The 16514-nt window shown below is 39.2% G+C and overlaps 1 protein-coding gene across 2 annotated transcripts in view; it reads left to right on the forward strand.

The window, feature by feature from the left end:
- Positions 1 to 13521, forward strand: part of pcyt2 (phosphate cytidylyltransferase 2, ethanolamine) — a 102093-nt gene extending 88572 nt beyond the window's left edge. For both annotated transcript variants that reach the window (XM_076295967.1, XM_076295973.1), the window contains exon 13: positions 12414 to 13521. In XM_076295967.1, the coding sequence (XP_076152082.1) occupies positions 12414 to 12534 (121 nt within the window). In that variant the 3' untranslated portion in view covers positions 12535 to 13521. The remainder of the gene's footprint in view (positions 1 to 12413) is intronic.
- The last annotated feature ends 2993 nt before the right edge of the window (positions 13522 to 16514 follow it).

The raw sequence follows: 16514 nt of genomic DNA on the forward strand, positions 1-16514 counted from the left end.
CTCACATTCCCTTTAACAACAGGCACGCTTGTTCCATAGCTGATTGCTATTACGGTGGCGTATTTGCCAGGTGCAGCCAGGAGCATTCACAGCGCTTTAATTTTACTGTTCAGTTAGGAACTGTCAGCTATTGATTTTTCCTCTTGACAAAATGTAATACAGAATTGTCACAAAGACATACTTTCCGATGTTTTGGGATCACTCTCACTGAATCACGAGATTATGAATGCATGGTGATATTTTTGCTATGTACAATGTAGCCTAATCTAACATTACCTCTCTATAGACAATGCATATCTTCTGTCAGTTAATCTCTTCTCTCCCGTGCTGCCGCTGGGGCATTTGGGTTAAATGGCATCGGCATGCAATTCAACATCACGTCTCCTTAAGTCATCTAATATTTCCTAATTTATGTCATCAACACATCCGTGATTCGTGAAAATGTGTACGCTAGATTTATGCCTATTTTTTCACATCTTAATGGACACCACACTGATTTCCCTCAAGTGGTAATATTTTTCTTTGAAATTATGTATGGTTTAGCGAAATGGGAACTAGCCTACGTTGTATAGATGAGTGGAGCGAAGTGTGCGTTGCGCAGCACAGGCGGCCTGTGAGAAACAGTTTCCAAGTTTACCTAACTTTCAACTCTGCACATATCCCATTAACTGCATGACAGTAGGCTATTTACAATATTTTCTGTTAAGTAGAGTTTGTAAACACTTTATCATCAACTTAATGCACGCACAACATTCGTTTGAGCAGGAGAGAGAATAACAATGAATGGGTGCAGCAACTACAGAAATTGTAGCCATACTTGCTGCTTTCTTGTACTATTTGCTGGTTAACAGGTTAATTTGGTTGGTTAATTCACTAACTCAAGACTTTGGCGATCATGGATATAAAAAGTTTTTTGAAAATAACGAAAGGATGGAGGGAACATAACAAAGCTTGGAGTTATTTCAGATGGGCTACAACAAGGTAGGCAAAATTGTGGTGCTTAAAACCTTAGCGCAGCTGGAATAATGCTTAGGCTGATGTTAAAGCGCACGCGATGTTTAAAGCCATACACAACGGTAAATTGGAACAAAACTAAAGGTAACTTTAGCCTTTATAGGGCTGTATAAAGTTGTCCAAATGAATAGGTCATAATTAGGCGTTGTTGTTGTAAAGATTTTGCATGTAGATGTTGTACTACCGGGAAATGGACAAATATTATCAAGGCTTTGAATGTTTCCGTCTGTGCACGGGGGTGTCTGTAGATTAGTGTGCAACGCATTCATTCATGCAGGCCTGTGGTCATCCATGCGCCCTTAAAATAGCATCTGCACATATAGCATCACAGACTTTAGACCAGGGAGTTCCTGGTCTGTGGCGGAATTGTTTTCTGAAACTGCAAAATATCAACAGTGAACGTTTGCGCCAGAACACGCCCCGTCTTTTCGCTGAACCACCCCGGTGGGCGCAATCGAATTCCCTAATTTACAGGCATGTACCTGTGGAGGGAAAATTCCAATATGCGCTGACTGCAAAATAGGAAAGACAAAAGCGCGAGTATACAAAGTCAATTGCGCTGGGACGCACAATAGAGCCCAGCGTGTTGTCACGTTTTGTGTCCACTCTGGTGTCTACGGGGCTCCCGTAACACAGTAGAGATCGCTACTCCTGTAGGTGTGGGTGCGCTCGTCTTCGGACTGTGAGGATTTCACAGGGTAAAAGAGGAGGTATGCGTTTTGTGACTACTCTGGTGTCTAAAGGGATTCCCTTTAACACAGTTGAGATCGCTACTACTGTGTGTAATTGTCTTCGGACTGTGATAATATCACAGGGTAAAAGAGGAAGTATCTTTCAGTGTATGTGTCTCATGCGAGGGCACCTTTTCAACGGGTTTAGGATGTACGATAGGGTTGACTTTGTTGAGAGGTTTTCTCTATCTGAATCAAATTCCCTAATTTGGGGTTTGGGGGCTGAGGAAGGTGGACTACTTCAGAGCAGGGCTTTGAACCGGTTCAAGGAACGAAAACGAAAACCGGGAACTTTTTGTATTTTACAGGGAACAGAAACGAAACCGGAAACGTTATTATTTTTTATGTTCTGGAACAGGAACACTTATTTAAAATAATTGTAACCGGTTAATACCGGTTTTATTTCGTTCCTCAAAGTTTTCGTTGCCTAATTAACTAAAAAAAAAAAAAAAGTCATTATTTTCCTGCGCACGTTACCATGAAGGCTGAGGTTCACTTCCTGTGTGACATCACATCAGACATTCACTGACTGAATGGAGAGAGAGCGATGGATTACAAAGTCTCCACTCCACATCTTAAATAAGAGGTGAATTACGATCCATCGTTAATTAAAACGTTCATTCCAAACACAATATCAATAGCTATATTTGTCGACTCCACGTTAATAATGGACTAGCGAACATTAGGCCCAGGCGCGCCTGCAGGTGTACGTCCGTACGCACTGTGCGTACCATCAAGCTACTCAATAACAGAACATTTCCCTTGTGTGTGTGTATTCACACCAAATTGGCCTACCTTCCCAAATATGCACAGTATCCCTTTAGCTGCATGCCATTGGGCTATTTACCATCTATTACGTAAAGTTAGTGAACACGTTATCAAAATTAACATGCACGCATTTTGTTTGAGCAGGAGAGAGAATACGCACGCAGACACGCAATAGGCTACTTGTTGTTTTCTTTTACTCGGCTATCTATATATGGTTATCAGCACACAATGTTGAGCTAATTCACTAACTCAATACTCATCATGGATATCACAAGTTTAAACAATGAAAACAGAAAGGATGGTGGCAGCAAAGCTAGGAGTTATTCCAGATGGGCAAGGTAGGCAATTGGTGTGCTTGTCAGAACGTTAGACTGCGCTAAAGCCAGACGTCACGTTACGCTAGAACAAAACTAAAGGTAACTTTAGCCTGTATAGGGCTGTATCAAGTTGTCCAAATGAATAGGTCATTGTAGACATTGTCGTTGTATTATTGCATGTGGATGTTGTTATGCTATGTAGGCTACTTTTTTGCTGACCAATGCACGGACCTAAAACGGACAAATATTGTTCACGAGTGATTTTTTTTGCGGGGGGGGGGGGGTGATGGGTGTGTGTACCATAGCATTAATTCCTGCAGGCGCCCCTGATTAGGCCTACTGGATGGCCTTTCCCCCGACGACAGTTGCAATTTGTTGTTGCCCGAGTGACATAACCATGTGTCTTAATAATGTTGTTACGTTTGTGTGGAAATTTTCTCTTTTAACAATAAACTACACATTTGAAATAATTGTAGGCCTATTTAATTATTATTATTATTAATAATATAATTATTATTATGTAATAATGGTTGTAATATTATTACATTTGGTTTAAGCTGGATGAGAAAGATGTGACATAATTCTATAGCATTAAACAGCTGACAGGAACGAAATTAACCGTTCCGGGAACAGTATTTTTTTGTTCTAACCGGTTCGGGAACGTCAATTTATTGGTGGAACTCATAACCGGAAACGTTATAATTCCGTTTCTGTTCGGAACGAACCGATTGGAAAAAAAAATCGGTTCAAAGCCCTGCTTCAGAGTCACTTTCTATCTCATAGTCGCTGTTCCCTATTCCCTTGGTTCGTACTTCAAAATGTGGTTAACTTCAGGAAGAAATTCAGAGCTGTATTTGCAAGAGTTGTTTGTCATCAAAATCTGAGAGAGGTCAGAAACTCACTACGGACGTTCGTCTGGCCGTCCAGATTTGAGAGAAAATCAACTACCCTATTATTTGGGGATTCTTGTCAAAATTAAATTAAAGCTCCTTTTTATGACAATTCTTGTAACATATAAGAACTTCAATTGACCACAACAGATCTATAACCATTTAAGTCCTATCTCTAAATACACATGTATTTATCAGACAGATTTCCGTATCCTCGCTTGGGTGTGTGATGTGCGTTTAGACCACAACGGGTCCTAGACCTTAGTTTCACAAACAATTTTTCACAACAAATAAATTTGCTAACAAAGCCCATTTGGTTTTTTGTCTGCCCTGGAGCATAGGACTTTCCTTCCTAAATGCCTGGCTGAGTTCACTACTCCTGTGTGTGTCAGTGCGTGCGCAGTATATTTTTTGCCCATATACAGTGTCTTAGAAAGTAGCCCTCAAACGGACGCTTACTCACCCGGAGCGAGGGTTTTTGGGGCAGAGCCCCTGTTGCAAGGCGTCCGCGGTTCTCAGCAACACAGGAGAGGCAGAAAAATACGAGAAAACGCTAGACGGTCTTTTTACAAAACCCCTAATCATTTTTACTTTTATTAAATACAAATAAAAAAAAATACAAAGAAAGAAAACTGTCTAAGTCTAAAAGCAAAATGCTCGATCCAAAGAAAAAAAGAAGATCAAAAAGCCCTGAACAAGGGGCCGTTCTCTTTTTATACCCCTCTCGGTCAGACAGAACATGTCCAAATTTGGTATTGTGTCTTGCCATGAAATATTGGTTCTGCTTTTTTGTTTTTGTTTGGTTGCGAGTCAGCTTTTTGTTTTGCTGACAAAGTTTCTTACAGCTGGTACATTATGTTCTTACATTCTGTCTTTACATTTTGTTCAAAGCACATCTCATTTAGCATACAGTAACACACTTTAATTCTAACACAACCTTTTTATATCTAAGCAAACACATTTTATGTAGCAAAACATTTTAAGTTTTATAAGCAAACTTTATATACTTTATATACTTATATATATTTAAGAAAAAACACTCTAAGTTTAAGCAAAATCATAACAGATTATTCTAGAAAAAAACAATTTATGCTTTTAATTAAGAAAACACTTCAATTCTAAGCTTCTAAGTCTAACTTGTTTCACACTGGTTGTCTATCATTATCTTGCAGCATTTGCACATTTTTATTTGTTTTAGAGCAAGCTGGATTTAAGCAGTTATATGATTAAAAATCTCTTAACCCTTAGAACCCTAAGCTGTTTTTAGGGCATTTTCACTACCTTTATTCATAAGGATTTATTCTGGTCATTGTAAGTGCCACACACATATATTATATATTGTTTTTTTCAGGAGAGTCTAGGCTATTCAGATCTGCCATCATTTCATGTATTAATACTAGCATTGATTTTATTTTGATTTTTAAAGAATTAAAATATAAAAAGTGTATTATAAAAATTCTTATATTTCGACATGTATCTCACCACAGCAAGCTCACAGCTCTACATGCATTTCATGTGTGTGTAGGGCAGACTGTCCTGAATCGGGCAATATAATTGCCATGTTGGAGGGATACTCTGGGGCTGAGCAATTTACAGAAATATTTGCTGTGTGATTTACGGAAATAAATGCCATTTTTTATTTAGTGATGAAAAATGACCTTTCTGCGCTCCATATCTGTGACACTGATCTGACCTGACTTGACACGAGGTTGCGTGTTAGCCTGCGTGCCTGTGTGTATGCAGTCATAATAATTCTCAACTTTTTACTGCATTGCCATGAACAAAGTAAAGGCAAAAAAGGTGTTTATTTGTTGAACAAATTGGGATGCAATGTGAGCCTTGAATTGGATGCCATCCATTTGCTAGGATCTCAAAACCGGAATATGAACATGCTTTGCCATAGAGAAACACATGATAGCATTGGATTATAAACATGATTTGCCACAAGAACAGACAAAAACGTGTAAGTCCAGCTATATGAAGTTATTATTTTGCTGTCACTTCGTCTGTTTTATAACCCAAAAGGATGTACTTGGTATCAAATGATAGCTCTGCTATCCTCTTTCATCTGACATGCGTGGCATATCTTAGCGATCACGGGTCCGCGAGTAATTCAAACTAGAGAGTAATGAGTGTGCAGTTGGTTTGTGTACATGACGTTATTATTTTGCAGTCACTTCGTCTGGTTTTATAAGCCAGAAGGATCGATAAACATGGTACCAATGGATAGCTCTGTGCCCCCTCTTTCATCTGATATGCTTGCCATATCGATGTGATCACGGGTTCGCGAGTAATTCAAACTAGAGTAATGTGTGTGCAGGTGAACACAGAGAAGTATAGACTGTAAATATGATGCAATTTGATTTAATTTCATGATTTTTTTTAATTTTCATACTTGATCATACAGAGTCTCGTTGGAAAGCCCCACTTCTGCTCCTTCGTGCAATAAAGGTTTCATCTCGCTGCGATGAACCGTTTCAGAGCAATGTAACAGAGAAGAAAGGGTGTGTTTTTTGACGCACTTTGCGTCAATCGGGTTCTAAGGGTTAATAATAAATCATGAGTCTGATTTATATCTATTTATTATCACATCTTCACATTGTAAAGTCACGCTACAGTGTTTTTCCTCGATGAAATCTTTATCACAAGAAGAATAACTTGTGGCAGTTAAACTGGACGTTCGGTTAGGCTAAACTTGGAAGATATTAAGCGCTGCGCTGCGTGCTCTAAAGCAGCGGAATGCGAGCCAGAGTTCAGATTAAACAGAGACCCTCGTTTGTTCCAAAATAATAAATTATAAAAAAGAATCATGTTAAACAATAACTTAACCAAAAACATAATAATGCTTAGAGCTGACAGGTTTTGTCAAAACGTTCTCTCAGTTTCAGGCAGGGAGTCGAGAAAGAGGGTGAGAGATTAGCCTAATTAGGCTATTTAACAAAGCCTCGTAAAAAAATAACTGCCGTAAATCCTTAAATTATGGCCGGGGTATTTTATTTACTTAGGCTGCGCAAAGCACAGGGCTTTATTTGGGGCAGAAGTAGGCTATATTGAGCAGGCCTTTATTTCTACGTGCGTTTTGAGACATGCGTTTCATTTGGAGCACATACCGCTATCAAAAGCAGAAGATTTTCCGTTTGGTTTGGGATTAGAAAAAACTGGGGGGTATTTGATTGCTCACTATTACATTTTGTATAGTTGAAAGAGTCGAGATTTTCAGCCGCTGTTTATTGCGAGACAAGGCAGCCGCTTTCATTCATTCAAAAAGTGTGCTGTGCTGTAATGGAAATCTTATTGCGTAGCCAAGTAGCCTAAATTGAGTTTGAATTGCATGATTTACTTTATTAAATTCGTAGGCTGGAATGCCTCCAGTAGCGCCAACAATTTAAATGTAGTAGCATAGGCCTACTGCTTCAGCCTGCAAGCAGAAGGGGACGGCAAGCGACTGAGCTTGAGAGCGACGTGTTGGAGACCCATGGTGTAGGACAACGACTTTTCATTGACAACAAGGTATTAAACCAACCAACAATATAAAATATTAAGAGCTCTTATTTCATTGAGTTAAATCGAAACCATGTCTTCTATTGCTCGTGCACTGATAGCCCTACTGGTAGGCAATTATTACATCGCAGTGTTTGCAGTGAACTAACGTTATCGTTTTTTAAACGATAAAATGGTCCCACGCCACACTTCACCGTGAACTCTTCATCGAAGCTCGTAGATAACTGAGTAGCCTATATAGCGTCAAATATTATTAACCAATAAAAATATTAACCAAGTTGCTAGGTTACGGGGACGCTGGCGAGACGCCGCTCCGTCTGGCATCATGTTTTTGTTTGTTTTTATGTAATGCTCGTAATTTTATGTAATGTCATGTTTATTTTTTTGTATTGGTTTGTCTAGTTAAATGTTTTACCTATTTATTTACGTTATTTTTGATAGTTTTCGTGTTATTCTTAGTCCTTTTTACTACTTCTAAGTCAGCTGATGTCGTTGACGTTTGTCTATTGGGAGCTTGCTATGGCTAGCTTTTGCCCTAGCTGGGCCTCCTTGGACATCCTTCCATCCATCCGTAAGCGGTGCTGCACTTCACTGTCTGGTCGAGGGGATCTCTCGGGACAGCTGGGCTAGGCTAGGCTACTCTGCGAAAAGATCTGCCGTGGCCGCCGAGCTGTTGCTGACCTGCAAGCTGCCATGCCAACTGCAGACTGGGCCTCTGACATCCTTCCATCCATCCGTGAACGGTGCACTTCACTGTCTGGTCGAGGGGATCTCTCAGGACAGCTGGACCTAGGCTACTCTGCGAAAGATCTGCCGTGGCTGAGCTGTTGCTGACCTGCGAGCTGCCATGCCAACTGCAGACTAACGTTAACGGTGAAGAGCTGCAATCTCAAGGAGCAACAAACGGTTGCTGTTAAAAGTCCACCGAATTGCGGATCTACACGATCGCCCACTACTTCAGACTGTGCTTCCAGTGATCTCCAGACTGAAGTCTACAAGGCCTAACGTTAACGTTATCTCCAGACTGCCAGTGAATTCACCGGGTTGGTCAGTTGCAACTTTGTTGGCGTTGCATCGGTTGTGAAGACACAGCTCGGGTCATCATTGCCCTTGGACATTTTCAGCTGGTTTGGAAATTGGACTAATTTTAATCACTTTTCCCCCTTTTTAAATATATTTTCTTTTTCTTTTCTTTTTTTTTACTTTTTATTTGTTTATTTGTTTTGTTGTCTGTCTTAGCTGTATGTCTTGGTGTCACGGGTACGCTGGCGACAATGCCGCTCCGTCCGGCATTTTTTGTATTTGTTATTTTTTGAATGTATTTGTCATGTCTTGATGTCATGGGCACGCTGGCGACTACGCTGCTCCATCCGGCATCTTTTGTCTTGTTGTTATGTGTCTTGTTTGTGGAGCGCTTTGGGTTGCACTCTGTGCATGTTGAATGCGCTTTAAAAATAAAACTTGACTTGACTTAAAATATTGTTCCCGGGTGGTATAATGTTTAATTGCTGCCACACAGTGATTCATTTAATTGCTTCAAGACTATGTAACGCAACCTGCATTAGTTTAATCGACAACAAATTAACGTGATCAACGAAATTCTTAATGATCAACTATCGATCGATTAATTATGCCCATCCCTACTCTGGAAACACTTCCGTTGTGTTGCGTGAATGTGCATCGTGTTTCTATAATGGGTAGTGTTGTCTGAATTTACTGTGCGTTTTCTAAATGCTGTGCATGTGTTGTCAAATCGATGAAGAAGATGTTTTCTTAATATTCAGTCCGTCGCAGACATTGACTTATGCGCCTCCTCCGTTCTGGAACCAATCACCATAGATGAACAGTGAGACTGAAGGCACGCAACATCGCCTTCAGATCAGGTGATGCTTAGCCCTATAGCTCATTTAGGGCTAACCTGAAGAGGGACATCAAAAAGGCCAAGCACAACCACAAGCTAAGGGTCGAGGATCACTTTAACCCTGTCGTGTCCGTGCCGAACATTCCATCTTTGGTGCTGGATGACCTCACACAAAAACCTTATTTCTTGAGTATAATACATACCATCAATGGGATATACATACCATTGTAATCAGAAGGATCAGTTCTATGAAATTATGTAACATACATATGGTAATGTTGATATAGTAATGAACAGTCTTTGAAAATCCTCCCCAAATGTATATCCAACATTTGTCAAAATGTAATTTCATTCACATAAAAATGAATTTTCATAATATTTCTCTACAAGATGGAGAAAAATATAGTGTGTATAACATGTTCAGCAAGTTGTGTGCTATTTAACAAAAAAGACTGAATTGGAATATCCTTAACCTTTCAAAAGTTATGATAAATTTAGAAGTTAGCAAGCTAAAATTGTTCTTTACAAACTGCCTTACCCTAGGAAAGGCAATGAGTTAATTACATTTCTCTTGTATTTCACTCATTATTCAGCTTCGGTATGCTACACTGACTTGCCTAATGTAATGCTTACCTAACAAGCAAATTGGTACTAGAAAACAAACTTACTTACAGGTTATATATACTAACAGGTTTTTAAATGAAATTGTCAAATGAAAACAACTGACATCAAAAACAAACAAGAATATTGCAAGCAGTTCAGAATAATGCAGCTAGCTAAAGTTACATGATGATGCACTAGCCCCAACTATGCCATAATGTTGACGCTGATTAGAAAGCATATTACTCTCAAATAACATGATTTTAGGACTACAATTAAGCAATAAGCCCCGAGAGACTGTAGGTTACTCTGATTCTACAACAGCTAAGAGGTGTTGGTAGGCACGACGCGCTAGGGCCCTGTTGATGTGGACTCTAAGCAGTTAGCCGTAGTATTTGTTGTGGTTATATGAATTTATACACAACAACTGGAAGATTGGCAGCCTTAACCCTTAACCCCCTACAAGCACACCATATGGCAACAGGAAAAACTCCCATATACCTGGAAGAAACCTTGAGTAGAACCCGACTTAATAGGGGGAGCCCATCTGCTTCTGGCTGGCTGCAGCTCTAATAACAACAGTCAAATGTAGAATAATCTGAAAAAGTAGTCTACAAGATAAGATGAGTTAACTAAAAGCTCTCATATACATATATATATAGTATATATGTGTGTGTGTGTGTGGTGCTCTAACCCACGTAAAAACACAGTGAAATAACATGTAACACTATAGAAACATGATATAATTGGAAACATGTATTGTTCTAACTATACAAAAATGGCATATTGCATGATATTTTTATAACCGCGAGAAACGTGCATCACAATGACGGCAAGAAGTTGTTAACAGGTAATTGTTAATCTATCTAAAATAACACCTATTTGAAGTACCATTCATGATATGTTGTCAAATATAGAAGTTGTGGGAAGTACACAGCTTAAACTGTATGTTTCTTTCGTCCCCCATGCCTACTTCATTTGTCCTGACCATGAGGGTCGAATGAAACAAAAAGCACGTTCAACTTTTGCTTAGATAACTCTTGAACGGTTTTGTTCAGAGCTGAAAATGCAACTGTATTTGACAGGGACAGACGTAGGTTGCGAGTGACAAAATATTAAAAACAACAATATATGAAAAAAAAAAAACTTTGCAGCTCCAATGAGCTTCATTAGGCGATAGTGACGTGGCACATTTTATTGTCAGTAACAGAAACGGTGTTGTAACAGAGTTGAAGCAGCAATTAGTTAGTTTACCTGTTACTGAAAAAAGGTAGTAACGCTGTTTATTTGTAACGTTGTTATTACGATCACTGCCCACAATACAACTGAAGTGTAATGCTATTTTGAGCCCTGTCATTGGTTTGAAAATTGTGATTTATTTTTATGTGGCTCCATGCCTGCTGCTACAAGCTATAAGTCATTTTGCCATTTTATAATCCTATAATTGTTTGTAATGCAATCAATAGTCTTACTCAAAACTCCTCCGATTAACATAATTTTGCTACCAAACCAAAGTTTGAACTCATTTTCAGTTTTATATCACAGGTTGAACAATCTGAGTTTTAGATGTTACAAGCAGGCTATACCAATAAAATAAGTGGAGCGAGAGGGACAGGAGTATTATAAAAGTAAAAACAGTTTATTTTGTTCTTCTTCTCAAGTTAGATGTACACATTAAAAACAGACAGGCCTCTGGGCAACAAACTCAGGGACGGGGAAAACAAAGTGCAAAATCAAGGTGTTTGAATAAATAGCACTCAATAAAGATTCAGCAAGATTCAATTAGCAAACACAGAAAATATAGGGCACATCACAGGTCACACGCACAAATAATTTATACTCAGCAATCCAGTGACCACACAAGATTGTTACCCCTCCAGAATATTGCAATAACCCAATGGCCTAGAATACAAACATTACATACAACATACAACATACAAACATGAAACATACAGCAACACACACAAGGGAGAGACTGATGGGCAACACGGTGGGCCTCCCTCCCACACACACGCTCACACACACAACTGAATACTAACAAACAGGGCACAGGAAAAACAGTGGCCAAGTTGGCGTACAACGGTCCTCTTGCAAAGAAAACATGGCTACGATATCATACAAGCAATTATATAGGTCAAATCAAACCTATGCCTAATTTGCAGCCTATGCATCAATGAGCTTGCGTACACACAAGGGAGAAAGGAAGCCAGTGACCTTACATTCTCGGCACAACAAACAGCACTCAGCAAGTTTGTGGTGATCACACTCTAAACCGGTGACTGTAATAGACAGAACGTGAATGAATGTGAATTCATTACGGCCAGTGCCTAAGGATAGAAAAGCTGAACGTTGCTCATGTGTAAAAGCAGGCAAGGAGCTGGACGTAACCACAGCACTGAGTAACCGCACAAACACCAGGCCAAGCTACAAAACAATGCAATAGTCTGAGTCAAATCAGATCCATGCCAACCATGTTTTTACAAGGAGGCTAAAATACATTTAAGCATGAGGAACTCACATCAACTTGTACAACCAACCAAGAGTCCAAGGAACCAAGAGTCTGGGTAGCGAAACACACTAATGAGAGACATCGGAAGTTTGCTGGATTTAAAGGTGTAGCGCCAAGCGGCCACCACCTGATTCAATCAAGGCGCAATTCCCGCTGTCTACGTCCTACCTGCTACACATGTAAATGTTGTTACTTACAGTTTTGTTTATTCACTTTCACTAGGCTCCAGTTTGAGGCTCGAAACCAGAAAAAGGAAGCCAAAGAAATGGCAGTGATTGAGGCCATGCGCCGCAAAGAAGAGGAAGAACAAACACAGAACGCAGTCCAGGCTGATGTACTTTAGTTGAATGTTTATGCTTCAACAAGACCAAGCCAGACCAGCATGAGGGAAACCAAGCCACAGACTCCACTATCAGTTGCTCAATATCTCAGCCTTTGTCAAACATCTATACTCAGTTGTAGTTCAGACATATGTGAGTGAGTGAGTCTTAGACCACCATTTAATTTAGTGTTTTAGTATGACCACATATATTTATTCTCACTGTCCTTATTAGAATACAGCCATAAGATACAGCAAATATGTATACAGTATTAACAAGCACAAAAATATGACCTTTGTATTGGACAACCAATACATTTGTTGTGCATTTGTGCATTGTTGACCAATCTAGCAATGTTGAGACTGTTGAGGGAGCCAGCTGATTCTGGCCATGATACACTGGTGTCAGAACTGGGAAGACGAATACCTCATCAATTAGCTACAGCTTGACAAGCTCATTGCTCAGGTACATTATGAAAGGCACAGCCATATGTTATATTCAAAGCGTCTTCACCTACATTTTTGTGGGTGTTTTTAAGTACTGTTTACATATTTCCTGTATTTGGTTGTATTCTAATGAAGACAATGGCATATATGTCGTCTTTGTGACGTTGATAAAGCAAAACGTATACAACATAAACATATAAGGTGGCCTAACTATTATTATTATTATACTACACGCCTCTTTAACTGTCCACATTTTCAGGTAATTTTGTTTGAATAAATGTATAGCTTTGACATTTTTACATTTTATGACAAAGTTAAAGTTTTACTGTTATGTTTTCATGTAGAGTAGATGAATGTTTCTTATTATGCCTGAAACACTGACTCTAACCCAAAAAATATGAAATCACAAATTGTTGGGCGTTTGATACTCTTGTCTTGCAAAGGTTGTACTGCTTCTTTTATTATGATCTATGCGTAATAATAAAGAAATTGTATGTAATGTCTTAATAAAATGCAACAGGTACATAGTAAGGGAATGGAATAAAATCATAATGTTACTGGCAACATTGTTATTCAACAGTCACATTGTCATTTCCATGTCTTCGGACATTATTTATGTTAGACTGGCAATATGCATAAGATATTACAGTACTGGACAGGGAATGGTTAGTGAGTATAAGTAAGGTTGTTTTGTTAGGAGAATGAAGCCATACAGCTTTTCCGGACTATAAGTCAATCGGGAGTATAAGTTGCATCAGTCAAAAAATGCCTCATAGGGGGACTTACGGTATGGCGTTGTGGGGTGAGACACGCATTACAAAGCTCCCAGTGAACTTGTGAAATTATACTGTTTTAACACCACCCTAGTCTTAAATTTGTGGTTTTGTGGGATCATACATTTTCAAGATAATGTTTACTAGGCCTACGCTTTATGTTACTGCTGAAATGAGTGGCAAACAGAAATCCTCACAACAAACACTGTTGACACGGCAGGCTAGTCTTGCTAGCAAACCTTCAGTTATGGCGGAGGACAATGCTAGTGGCAAGGTGGAAGATATGGTATCCATGCCTCAACTTGTGACTGAACTAGCTAAGCAGAGGTCTGTTCTAAAAGAGTACATTTCCAAGGAGGCTATAACTTTGAGCGCTTGAACACTGCTGAAGCAACTATAAAAACGCTGAAAGTAGCAAATCAGGAATTGTTAGATCGGGTGGATGATCTTGAAAACAGATCACATGTTCAGAATTGTAAACATTCCGGAGGGCAGTGAGAAAGGCAAAGATCCAGTAAAATTAATGGAAGAGCTACTTCAGCTACTATGAAATGTCTGAGGTCGAGCGTTTTCACTGAGCCACATGAATTGGAGAGAGCTCATCGATCCATAATAGACAGGTGATATTTTTGAGATATGTGCTTCCTAGAGGCATTTTTTAGTAAAAGTTGGGAACAGGACTTTTTAACATAATTAAGGTGTGCTGAATCCAACTAGCCCTGTTCCCAAGCTGAATTTTGAGTTTATGACCATCAAATTAGCATAAAGAAAATGGTTGCCAAAATGGCGATTTTGGGCACTTTCATTGGGCGGATGTCATTATACCATGTAAATTAATTCATATTGTTCACAGACATCTTCCTTGGCCAATAGATCAAGGATACAGGCTGTGAAAAAAAGAAAAAAAATCTAGTATTATGCCCATGTTAATTACCTGAAAAAACTTTTGAAAAATATAATTGTTAAAAACTGAGCAGGCACACGGTATTTGACGAATGAGACTTATGTTTTTTGAGGGTCAAGAAAGATGTGTAGTGATGAAATGTAAAGTTTAAAATTGTGGTCTACTGGTTAGGTCTTCGGGCTTGAAACCAAAGGGTTGCCGGTTTGATCCCCGACCAGTAGGAAAAATGTGGGTGGTGGAAAGGTTGAGCACTAGTCTCCCATGCCCACATCCACGGCTGAAGTGCCCTTGAGCAAGGCACCTAACCCCTCACTGCTCCCCGAGCAGCACTGTAGCAAGGCAGCTCACTGCTCCAGGTTAATGTATGCTTCAATGTGTGACCTGTGTGTTCACTAATTCACGGATGGGATACATGCAGAGACCAAATTCCTTGTATACCCAAGTATACTTGGCCATAAAACCTGATTTACATTACATTTACATAATTGAAGCGAATTGGGTTGGTAATGTATGTAGTCTCGGAGTACATGTCATTATTCACTACTTTATTTGAGGGGCCACAGACATGAATGCATGAGCAATTATCCTAAAATTCATGTAATCATGATGATCATGCTTAAGAAATCATAACTCATAATGATATACCCATCACACCTCATGCTTTAGTTGATGTGTTATTCATACATGAGGATATCATGAATGAGAGTATATGAATTCATGTCAATTCCTGATGATTCATAGACTATAAATGAACACAAACCAACATGGAGCCAGGCTCTGACAACATAGCGTCCACACTGAGGCATTGACATTCTGTAGAAAATATTACAGATTCACGCCCCCCAAGTATTGATTCGAATGGCATTATACATGTGGATGGGTCTGAGAATGTTTTCTGCAGGGTAACATACAATACTACTACCATAGATCAAGCTGCTTCATGCATGACTTATGCTTATAGTTCTATTCCAACGTTGATTTCTACCAAACGTATAGTAAAAAGAAAAGACAAAAACTAGAAACCTAACAAATCTTCTTTCCATACCTCAGCATATTCCTCAAAAGCCAGAGGCATTTTCAGCAACATGGGTTTACTGAATATAGGTGCACTTACTACCAAAACCTTTGCAATCAATGATTTTATTAGTGAAAAACAATTGGATTTTCTGTTTCTTGTTGAAACCTGGCTGACTTCAGACAGCGAAGCTGTTCTTGTTGAAACTTGTCCCCCAAATTATAATTTCTTCCACTCAATTAGACAAGGCAAACGAGGTGGTGGAATTGCCTCCATTCTCTCAAACAAATATAGTTGCACTAGAGTCAACTTTGGTGAATTCGCTTCCTTTGAGTACATTGCCCTCACTCTGAAGGCTGACCCAGCTGTACTTCTAATTAACCTTACACCGCCCTCCTAAACTATGGGCTGGCTTTCTCGACCAGTTTTCTGAACTTATGTCGCTCATCATCACTAGCTATGATCGGATAATTGTAAATGGCGACTTTAATATTCATGTCAATAAGACAACTTGATGCTAAAGCCAGTAAGTTCCTTAATGTGTTGGACAGTTTAGAGCTAAAGCAGCATGTTACAGGACCCACCCACAACCTTGGCAACACCCTCGATCTAGTCATTTCTAGAGGGATAGAAGTCACAGACTTATCAGTAAATGATATAAATATGTCTGATCATAATTGTGTATCTTTTAATATAGTACTACATACTCCAAAAATTCATCCCGAAATTGCACTCAAATCGCGACTCTTGGACTCTATAAGAGCAGAACAGCAGTTCATAGCTCTTATAGACTCCATACATTTAGATATTTTACATCATCCCATTGATCAAATGGTAGAGGCTCTCAATCATGAATTAGGCACTA

The sequence above is a fragment of the Alosa pseudoharengus genome, unplaced genomic scaffold (assembly GCF_046254945.1).
Source record: "Alosa pseudoharengus isolate Yale_2024_CS ecotype anadromous, Long Island Sound unplaced genomic scaffold, YU_APseudo_1.1 YU_APseudo_1.1_scf_1, whole genome shotgun sequence".
NCBI lineage: Eukaryota > Metazoa > Chordata > Actinopteri > Clupeiformes > Clupeidae > Alosa > Alosa pseudoharengus.